Raw genomic sequence first — 10,694 nt, forward strand, 5'->3', positions numbered from 1 at the left:
TTAAAAGATGGTACAGCACTCAGTGCTGATTTGATTTAAACATATTTTATTCATTGAAGAAAAGGATTGGGCACAAATTAGCCAACTTAATCAGGTTAATGACGCCCTCTCCCAACTCAGCGCTCTTACTAACACACAAATTCCATGACCAATACAGTTCCTTTAAAAAGTGTGTGCACTATTAGCCACTAGTATCACAACACTCCGTGCCCCTCATGCACGCCTAACCACATGTTTCGACCACTCGCATTGGAGGCATAAGGGTTAACACTGGCGTGTTTGATGGAGGCCACACACAGCACAGTTGTAAATAACGAGTTTTTAAATTATAGTCCTCTTGAGTGTTTTGTTCATTCCATAGCCTTGTTCGTAGAATAGTTTTATCTTTAGTCAACAAATATACTGTGGGTTGGCTGAAAAGCCAGGGATGCTACCCATAAGGTTGGTATCGGAAGAAATGTTATTCTTTCTGTTTTGTTTCATGTTTTACACCTATAGAATCACTTTGTCTTCCACTCACTGTCATGTTTACAAAAGAAAACTGGGTCATAACACTGTACATGGACTATGTAAAATCACAGGGAAGAAATATATAAATACTTCGCAATGGTAGATAGAGTAAGAATTTCTATGTTCAAACTGTCAAGGGTTAAATAATGAAAAGAAAAGAATAGATGTGTTTAGAAATTTTAAAGAGAAAAAGGGACATATTTATTGCATCCAAGATACTCATTTCACAAGAGATATGGAGCAAAAAATCAAAACAGAATGGGGGTCAGAAATTCGTTTGTGTTCTTTTAATAGTCAATCAAGGGGGGTTGCAATTCTGTTTCAAAACAGTTTCGACTTTCAGATACTTGATGAAATTTATGACAACGAAAACGGAAATTACATGATTCTCAAAATAAAGTCGAGCGATGATATCTTTACTATTACCAATATATATGGTCCAAATGTGGATACGCCAGAATTTTATACAAATATTAAAAACTTAATCAACAAGCTTGACTGTGACACAAATATTTTGTGTGGCGATTTTAAAAATCAAAATCAGGATATAGATACATATGATTATAAACACATTAACAATCCAAAAGCCAGAAAAGTTGTTGTCGATATGCTAGAGGAACTTAACCTTTACGATCCTTGGCGTGAAGCTAACTTGAACACCAAAAGATACACCTGGAGAAAATCGAAACCTCTGAAACAAGCCAGATTAGACTTCTTTATAATTAGTAGAAACCTCGAGAAATCTGTGATGTCATCGGATATACTGACAGGTTACAGATCTGATCATTCACTGATAGCAATAGAACTCCAATTCACTAAACTTGAAAGGGGACGTGGGTTCTGGAAGTTTAACAATAGCTTGTTACATGAGCCCGAGTATGTTAGCAAAGTTAAGAAAACTATCAGATACATTCGAAACATTTAACTATAAATGACCAGCTGTTCTTTGAAGTACTTTTGTGTAATATCCGAGGTTCAACTATAAAATATTCCTCTATAAAGAAACGTGAAAGGTTGAAAGAAGAAAATAAAATTAAAGATTCACTTCAGAAACTTGAAATTTCGTTTGATGATAAAATTCAGGACAAAGAAAAAGAAAATATTCTTACGGAGATAGATGAACTTAAAGACAGGCAATTAGAGATAAATAAAGTAAAAACGGAGGGAATTATGATTAGGGCTAAATCGAATTGGCAAGAAAAAGGATGGAAACCAACGAAATTTTTTCTAGCTCTGGAAAAACAGAAATTCGTAAACAAAGCGATAATAAAACTGAAAGATGATAATTCTGTACTCACCGATACTGAGGATATTATTAAACATGTTCATTGTTATTACAAAAAATTGTATTCTAGTCAAAGCTCAAAAAATATCAATCTTCAGGACTTGTTTAAAGAATCAAATATTTCCAAATTATCAAATGAAAATTCTCTATCACTTGAAGGAGAACTCTAATATGATGAAGTTCTTAATGCTCTGAAAAATATGAAAAATAGCAAAAGTCCCGGACCTCCTGGTTACACATCCGAATTCTTTAAATTCTTTTGGAAGGATATTCATACATTTTTGATAAACTCGTTGAATTATGCGTATCTAAATGGGGAACTATCGGTCAGCCAAAAACAAGGCCTTATTACATGTTTACCAAAAAAGGAAAAGTCTAAAGAATACATAAAAAACTATAGACCCATATCCCTACTAAATATATCATACAAAATAGCATCATCAACAATTGCAGCTCGTATAAAAAATATACTACCAACTATAATTAGTGAGGATCAAAAAGGATATATGAAAGGGAGATATATTGGCGATTGCACTAGACTGGTAGCAGACATAATGGAATACACCGAACAATTGAATATACCAGGTTTACTTATACTAATCGACTTTGAAAAAGCTTTTGACTCTGCTGAATGGAAATTTATTGAGAATTGTTTCGATTTTTTTAATTTTGGACCTTCTATTACACATTGGATTAAGACTTTTTACAATGATATAAAGTCAAGTGTTCTGGTAAATGGTTTTTCCAGTAATTTTTTTAATATTTCGAGAGGATGTAGACAAGGTGATCCACTTTCGCCATATCTATTCCTTATCTGCACAGAAATTTTGGCACACATGTTGAGGGAAAATAAAAATGTAAAGGGTATTAAACTTCTTGATATTGAACATTTATTAACGCAATTTGCAGACGACACAACACTTATTCTTGATGGAACGGAAAGATGCTTTCAAGCAACCTTGGGTTTACCTAATCAATATGCTGAATTTTCTGGCCTTAAAAATAAACATAGAAAAAACTACAATAATATGGATTGGTTCTATGCAATACTCAAGCATTCAATACTGTAAGACTTTCAAACTAGATTGGTCCCAAAGACCCTTTACTTTACTCGGAATTCAGTTTCAACACAACCAGGCTGAAATGGTTGAAAGAAATTATAAAGACAAACTAAAACAAGTTGATAAGACAATGACGATGTGGTTAAGAAGAGACCTTACTCCATTTGGTAGAATTACTGTTCTTAAAAGCCTTATATTGCCTTCCCTAAACCATCTTTTTACTATGTTGCCAAATCTAAGAAGTGATACCATTCAAAATCTACAGAAAAAATGTTTTAAATTCGTTTGGAAAGGAAAACCTGACAAGATCAAACGAAACACGATTATTCAATCGTATAAAGAAGGGGGGCTAAATGTACCTTTAATTCTTGAAACAATACAAGCTCAAAAACTCTCATGGCTGCGCAGAACATTTGTTAAACATTCTAACATATCAAATCTTATAGATTTTGCTATTCCAACAAAAAGTCTTCACCCAACAGAGATGGGAGCAAACTACTTAAAACACACTATTATCCCAAATATCAGTAATGTTTTTTGGAGAGATGTTTATGAAGCGTGGGCAAATATGCAATCTTTACAAATAAATGATGACGTTGATACAGAAACTTCACAACAGTATATATGGGCAAACGACAATATTACTGTAGGTCAAAAACTTATTATTTATAAACATTACTTGAAGGGAAATGTTAAATTCATTAATGATCTACTGAAAAAAGATAGTAATTTTTTACCTATGAAGAGTTTATTTCCCTATATAATATTAAGACAAATTTTTTAGAATATAGGGGTATCATTAACTCCATAAAATCCTACTTACTTTCGAAAGAACTAACTCTGTGTAAAGTAGAGGAGCCATTTATTCCTAATAATATACATATGCTCTATAAAGAACGTAAAGGATGCAAGATTTTCTACTCTGTCTTGCTAAGGAAACATACATTAAAAGAAAAGCTAAATAGTCAACTTAAATGGGAAAGGGATATCAACGTAGATATATCAGAACAACTCTGGAAAGTTTTTAACTATGTACCTTTCAGAACAACTTGTAATACACAATTCAGATGGCTTCAATATAAAATTGTCCAAAGAATCATTACAACAAACAAGGATTTATTTAACTATAAACTGACACAATCCGCTTCTTGTACATTCTGTAAGGTTAAAATATAATCAATTATCCACGTATTTTGTGAATGTATACATGTGAAAATGTTGTCGCAGCAACTAAAAGCCTGGATTGAACATGAAACAGGCATGCAAAACATATCATCTATGGATATAAAGAAAAAAGAAATGATGTACTAAACCTTATTATCATCGCAACAAAATACTATATATATGCAAAGAGATGTTCCAATTCACATCCACAGATTGCTGGATTGTTTTCACATAAATATTTAATAATAATTGATTTATAGAGCGCCTATTTCCAAAAGATATTGCTCAATGGCGCTATGAAGAGAAAAGATTGTAGACAATGTCTATGGAAAAGAGAGTTTGAACAGATGAGTTTTGAGGGCAGTTTTGAAAGCATCAGCAGATTCTATTTCTTTTAGGGTGAGTGGTAGAATGTTCCAGAGATAGGGGGCTGCAGCAGAGAACGCTCTTGATCCCATGGCTGTTTTGACGTGAGGCTGTGTAAGCAGTAGGGAGTTTGATGAGCGGAGCAATCGGCTTGGAACATGGAGATGAATGAGGCTTTTAAGATATTGAGAAAACATGTTTTCATAGATGCAGCTGTGTGTAAGAAGAAGTTTGTATTGAATTCTGCTTGATACAGGAAGCCAGTGAAGAGTTTGGAGGATAGGTGTCACAGTTTGGTAGCGTGGTGCACGGGCAACAACACGGGCGGCTGAATTCTGAATCCGTTGGAGTTGTGAAAGGAGCTGTTGAGGAATGTTGTAATAGAGGAGTTGCAGTAATCAAGTTTAGAGAGAACAAGGCTGGTCGTTAGAAGCTGGGCGGTGTTGAAGTCTAAGAGGGTTCGGATCTTGCTAATATTGAAGATATGGTAGAAACATCCTTTGCTGAGTGATTTGATTTGATTTTCTAATGACATTGTTGATTGAAAGATGACACCAAGATTTTTTGCAGAGTCGGACTGCGTGATAACATCTTGTCCAATTTCAAGAGATAAACTGTCAGGCACTTTGGAAAGTTGATGCCTGGATCCGATGGTTAAGAACTCAGTCTTTGTGTCATTCAATTTCAGAAAGTTCAAGGTCATCCAGTCTCTTATTTCAGCAATACATTGTTGTATCATCAGTGCACAACCTTGAGCAAGGTTAGGCTCCGCTGACAGATATAACTGATTGTCATCAGCATAAAGATGAAATTTCAGTGAGTGTTTTCGGACAATGTCACCAATGGGAAGAATGTACAGACTAAACAGTAAAGGTCCAAGGACAGATCCTTGGGGAACGCCATAGTGGAGTGGTGATGCGCAATTTACGCAAATACGCAGCTTATCTGTACCTCTGGTCTTACTTATAGGGTTAAATTAAATCACTGTTCATTCAATTGTTTATATGAAATTACAATATTGGAAATTTTAATATAAATTGTATATTTATATATTTATCCTATCTCATGACTTGCACCTCTCTCTCTTGCTTCGACTTTTAGTGGAATGACTGTAAACTTTTTCCCATAGGCCTCCTTGTCCATTCACCCGTGCACTCCATGCTGCTCTCCTTAATTAGCTTCCTAGTTTCTAATAAAGCTTGCAGCATGCTCCATGCTCTTTTAATAAACACACACCTTCATCTTATTTGCCCAACTCCTGCCTCTTGTATATCAAGTTTTGTCAGAAATCTATGTGCCTGTAATGGTTTATGCCCGGACTTTCGACAAGAAGAAATAATCCGTCCAAATTACTTGTCGACAGTCCGGGAAAAGGGAGGTGATGTTCTACATGAGTGACTTCACTCCCAGTGTCATCGAAATTAACAAACTAATTAAAACAGAGTGTGATATATACAGTACACAATATAGTTATTCAGTCAATATAACAACATGCATGTATCATATGTCACACAATATAACATATTTGTATATATATTTCATAAAGCTCACACAATATATTTGTGTGTGTGTTTTATATAAATAAGTGATTTCTGCAGGTGTATAAGTAATAAATATATAAAAGATGAGTCCAGTTATTTCTTCTTGCCAAAACTCCTTTATATATGGACAGGTTGCATCTGTACATCTCCAGTATGTTTTTTTGAGCTCTGCGTCTGTTGACTCTGTACTTGAATCCTTTGTTGTAAAGATTCTGACCTCTATGAATGTTGTCAATCAATGTAACGCGCACCATAGCGTTTGCCATTTTGACATGGGTAACAAAATATTCATGATCTATTATATATACCCAAATGCTAAATGTTTACAACAGCATTTCGATAATCCTTCTACTCCAAATATCACAAAGTAATGTGTAAGCTCTCTGTTTCTTTCCAGATGTTGTTGCATGTTAAACTCCAAAATGGTAATCCTTCCACTCGCATAACGTAGAATAATAATCTGTTTTTGCAACCTTAATTCTCTTGCAAATTGTTAAAAAGACATTCTTTTTAATCAACTTAATTCATTTACTCATGATACGAGCATAGCTGTAGCCGCCATAGCCACTTGCAAACCACTAAGCAAACATTCTCTTTCATTAATTAACACCGTCACGGTATGTTAACCACGCGATGTCGACACTCCGGGTTTTTTGTTTTGTCGACGGTTAGCAACATCCTATTTTTCATTTGTCGACAGATCGGGCTGACACCCTCCACTAGCATGCTCCATTAGCTTCCTAGTTCCTAATAAAGCTTGCAGCATGCTCCACTAATTGCCCACGTGACTACCTTGAATGATCATTCTCATCTTGGAGCCAATGTTGTCATCTGAGTAGTGGGGAGGCCGATACGGCATTCTGTCTGGACAGTGCGAACAGCTGGTCTTGGAGCTGTGTGGACTGATGACAACCGTAGATAGCGATGTACAAGGGAGGCCTGTTACGCATGCACGCAACTCCTATGCTTGTAGTGGGTTCTCCGGAACCCCTTGACTTACTAAGCACAACGACTCCCAGGGAGATGGGTGCTCCCGAGCGATGTGGTGTTCGGCCGCAACCTTGTACAAGACAAGGGATGCAACTCGGCAAGTAAGCCTCGCCTCGCCACGATTTACAAGGTACCCCCGTAATTAAAGTCTCGTGACTAGAATCAGGCCAGCCCCTGCTTGAAGAAGGCCCCCCAGACCCTGACCGAGGCGGGTGAAAGAGAAACACAACTCGGCATCTCCAAGGTTTAACATTCAGTTCCAGGCAGCATCAAATCGACCCTCGCTCCTTTGCCTAAGCTTAGTCAAAGGATGTGCCCGGCAACTTTGGAGGCAGAACGCAACGAAATCCACTTGACATCAAACGCATGCGGTTCAGATATACGAATGCAGCAGCAGCCAAAGCTACCAGGAAGAATGTCTTGAATGTCACTTGTTCGAAGTCCTTATCTTCTAAAGGTTCATAATCTGTAGAAATCATATGACGAAGGACGATGGACAGATCCCAGGCCGGACGTCTGAACTTCCTGGACTGGTCAGAGAGTCTATAGGAGCGTAGTAGACTCTGCAACTCGGGAACAGTGGAAATCTTTGTGCCCGTGGTGGTAGCCAAAACCGAGTTAATGGCGGCTAAGTAGGTAGCTAACGTACTACCCTTGAGTTTCTTAGTAGTGCGGAGATGCTGGAGAAATTCAGCAACAACCTGAGCCGAGGTGGAAGTGGGAGATGAAATTCCCCTAAGCTTGCAATAGTCTTCAAACATCTTCCACTTGTTGTCGTACAAGGAACTGGTCGAAGTACGATGCCCTGAAGTGATAGCTGTGGCTACTCGGCGAGAGTAGCCCTTAGCTATGAGAGACCTCTGAAGATGCGCCAATCTAACGTGTAGATTGAGGGTCTGACTCTGAGGTGACCCGTGGCGCAGTTCCGAGTGAGGGTGAAGAAGTAGGTCGTCCCAGTTGGGAAGCGGTACTGGGTTTGGTGCGACCAAAAGCAGTAGTATGTTGCTGGTGGCCAATAGTTTCTGTATTACTTTTGGTAGCAGAGCTGGAGGGGGGAACGCGTAGGCATTGAGACCCTCCCATGATATTGCCAACGCGTCAAGGTCCCACGCCAAGGAGTTTGGGATTGGTGATACGAACTTTGGAAGTTGGTTGTTGAACCATGTGGCGAACAGATCTATATGAGGTTGTGATAACGGGTAGATCATGGACTGAAAGATCTGGGGCATTAACTTCCACTCTGTCGGGGACGGTTGGTTGGATCGGGACAAGGCATCGGCGATCACATTTTTTACCCAGGGAATGTGTCTGGCTCTGGCTACAATGTTGAGTGAGTCGATGAGATGGAAGAACCTGATCGCCCAATGTAGCAGATCTATTTATAATTTCTTAATTCTTGCTACAAAACTCTTCCTATGTATGTTCTAAAAATATTAAGCCAGTGCATGCAACAAATGCATGAATGGATGTCTAAAAAGTTGTGAATATGCTACACAGCGTTAAATCTGAATATTGTATTTGTTTACATTTCAAACAAGCAGGGTCTTCCAAGATTATAGTTTAACTTGGCTTGGTAAGCCTTATTCCCTTTTTTGGTTTAAAATTACATAATTGAAATTAGGGAACTGCAAATTATAAGACAGTCGCTGACACGGTATGAAACATATAAACACATATATTGGAAGAGATTTATGAAGGAGTGAGTGAGTGAGTGAGCTGAGTTTTACGCAGCACCCAGCAATATTCCAGCTATATTTGTTGGTTTCACATTAATTTTTCGCATGCGCACAGCAAGTTGAAAAGTACTGTGAAACCAACGAATGGCAGCGGTCTGTAAATAATCAGATCTGGACCAGACAATCCAGGGATCAACAGCATGAACATCAACCTACGCAATTGGAAACCGATGCCATGCGTCAACCCATTCAGCGAGCCTGACCACCGGATCCCATCAGTCGCCTCTTACGACAAGCATGGGTTACTGAAGATCAATTCTAACCCGGATCTTCACGGGTTGATTTATGAATGAAGCTACATGAGACACAGGTGTAAGGACACACAACAACAATAAAAAACCGGAACTGTTGGAGGGGGAATACTAGCAGAAGGTTCTCTCTTGAGTCAAGTGGAAAACAATTTTGGGCAAGAAACATAGAGGTCCTGTAATTTAGTAACTATTAAAGCGTACAGCACACAGCAACATTTCATTACTTTACTTGTGAAGGACATATTTCCTGTGAAGGACCCTTGAAATATATTATTGGTAGTCCTAGACGCCAACCTTTACAAATCCTGACAAAACCTGCATGGTCTTGCTACCGGTAACATACCTTATGGGCCATACACTTCATCAGAGTGGTCGCGTTATCAATCGCTACACACGAATTGTTCTTTTCTGAAGACTCTTTCTCAAGAGTGGGCGTGGTGCGTGGATCAGGGTGACTGTAAGCTTGGCTCTCTTCTGTTACAAAGCTGTCCAGCTGGTCGTATGAAAGTGTTCCATTCTTGTCCATGTCACGAAACACACTTTGTAGAAACAATGTATTAAGTTGGGTCGTACCATGACTCTGGTTACAACATGTGTCCATGCATAGACTCAGTAGCAAGAGAAGCAAAACACTTTCTTTCATGGTGACAACAGGCTAGATCAGAATAAATACACGACGGTAGGAAATAAATAGAGTAATGTTCAAGTCCACCTTCAACACCAAGCTACGCTGTACAAAGTTACACAGATAACCTTATCAACAGCTAGGACAACAGGCTCTTCTCCACGTTGCAAGCGAAGCCTGTTCCGGTTGATAGTCAAAACGGGCCAATACCAAAGCGGCGTAGGCGTAAACTGGCCAAAACGCCTTATATAGACGACCCGAGAACGAGAAAGGCAGAAATGAAACCGATCATAAAATAACATGACAGAAGAATGGTGAGAGACCAGGTCTATTATATCCAATGTGAAACTGAGACGGTGACATACATAAAGACAAACATAAACAGTGTATGAAATAAGGTCCGTCCGACCGCCCGAAACGGGCTAGATTTCTGCCGGACGGTCTAATTTTAAAGCTTGCCAGCCTACGGAAGCGTCCTAGTGCCACAGTCAGAGGGTTTTTTTTATCTCCTGACGACTTCCGCACCTGCCCGATGGACGGGTGAATTTTTTCTGATTCAGATAACGTGTACACTGGCACTGCCTATTTGAGATTTAAGCAGGACTGGCCAAATCTCTTCTGGGCTGGTAAGTTTTTAAAGTTTTTTTTGGCTTATTTCATACACTGACATAAACTAATAGTGTATTAGACTAGGACCGATTGTGGATAAAAGTAATGCAAGAGGCATTTTTTTAGTAGGATTCGGTATCCGGGCTACTTTACATATTTAAAGGGTGCTGATCACGAAAAAATAGGATACCAAGCTGAAAAAAGTGTTTTTGACCCTCAAAATTGAAAAACAAAATGGCCGCCAGGATCGCCTAAAATAGTGGTAGGTGTGTACAGTATTTTCGCCTGTGACTGTATCTCTATTTTGTAAATTTTGGAAACTTGACCTTTTATGACATAAGAATGCTGATCATGAATAAATAGGATTCCAAGCTGAAAAATGTTTTTGGGACCTCAAATTTGAAAAGCAAAATGGCCGCCATAGTCACCGCAAGTAGTGGTAGGTGTGCACGGTATGTCATTACCTGTGACTGTATATCTATTTTCTAATTTGTTTAAACCTGACTCTTTTAGACATTTAAGGGGTGCTGATTACGAAACAATAGAATACCAACTG

General features: G+C 38.4%; 1 protein-coding gene across 1 annotated transcript in view; it reads right to left on the bottom strand.

The window, feature by feature from the left end:
- LOC124262047 (metal cation symporter ZIP14-like) overlaps positions 1-9,825 on the bottom strand; it is a 32,348-nt gene extending 22,523 nt beyond the window's left edge. The window contains exon 1 of the mRNA XM_046696470.1: positions 9,248-9,825. Within this exon, the coding sequence (XP_046552426.1) occupies positions 9,248-9,547 (300 nt within the window). The 5' untranslated portion in view covers positions 9,548-9,825. The remainder of the gene's footprint in view (positions 1-9,247) is intronic.
- Between the last annotated feature and the right edge of the window lie 869 nt (positions 9,826-10,694).

The sequence above is a fragment of the Haliotis rubra genome, unplaced genomic scaffold (genome assembly GCF_003918875.1).
Source record: "Haliotis rubra isolate DU_JTF1 unplaced genomic scaffold, ASM391887v1 Scf82, whole genome shotgun sequence".
In the NCBI taxonomy this organism is placed as follows: domain Eukaryota; kingdom Metazoa; phylum Mollusca; class Gastropoda; order Lepetellida; family Haliotidae; genus Haliotis; species Haliotis rubra.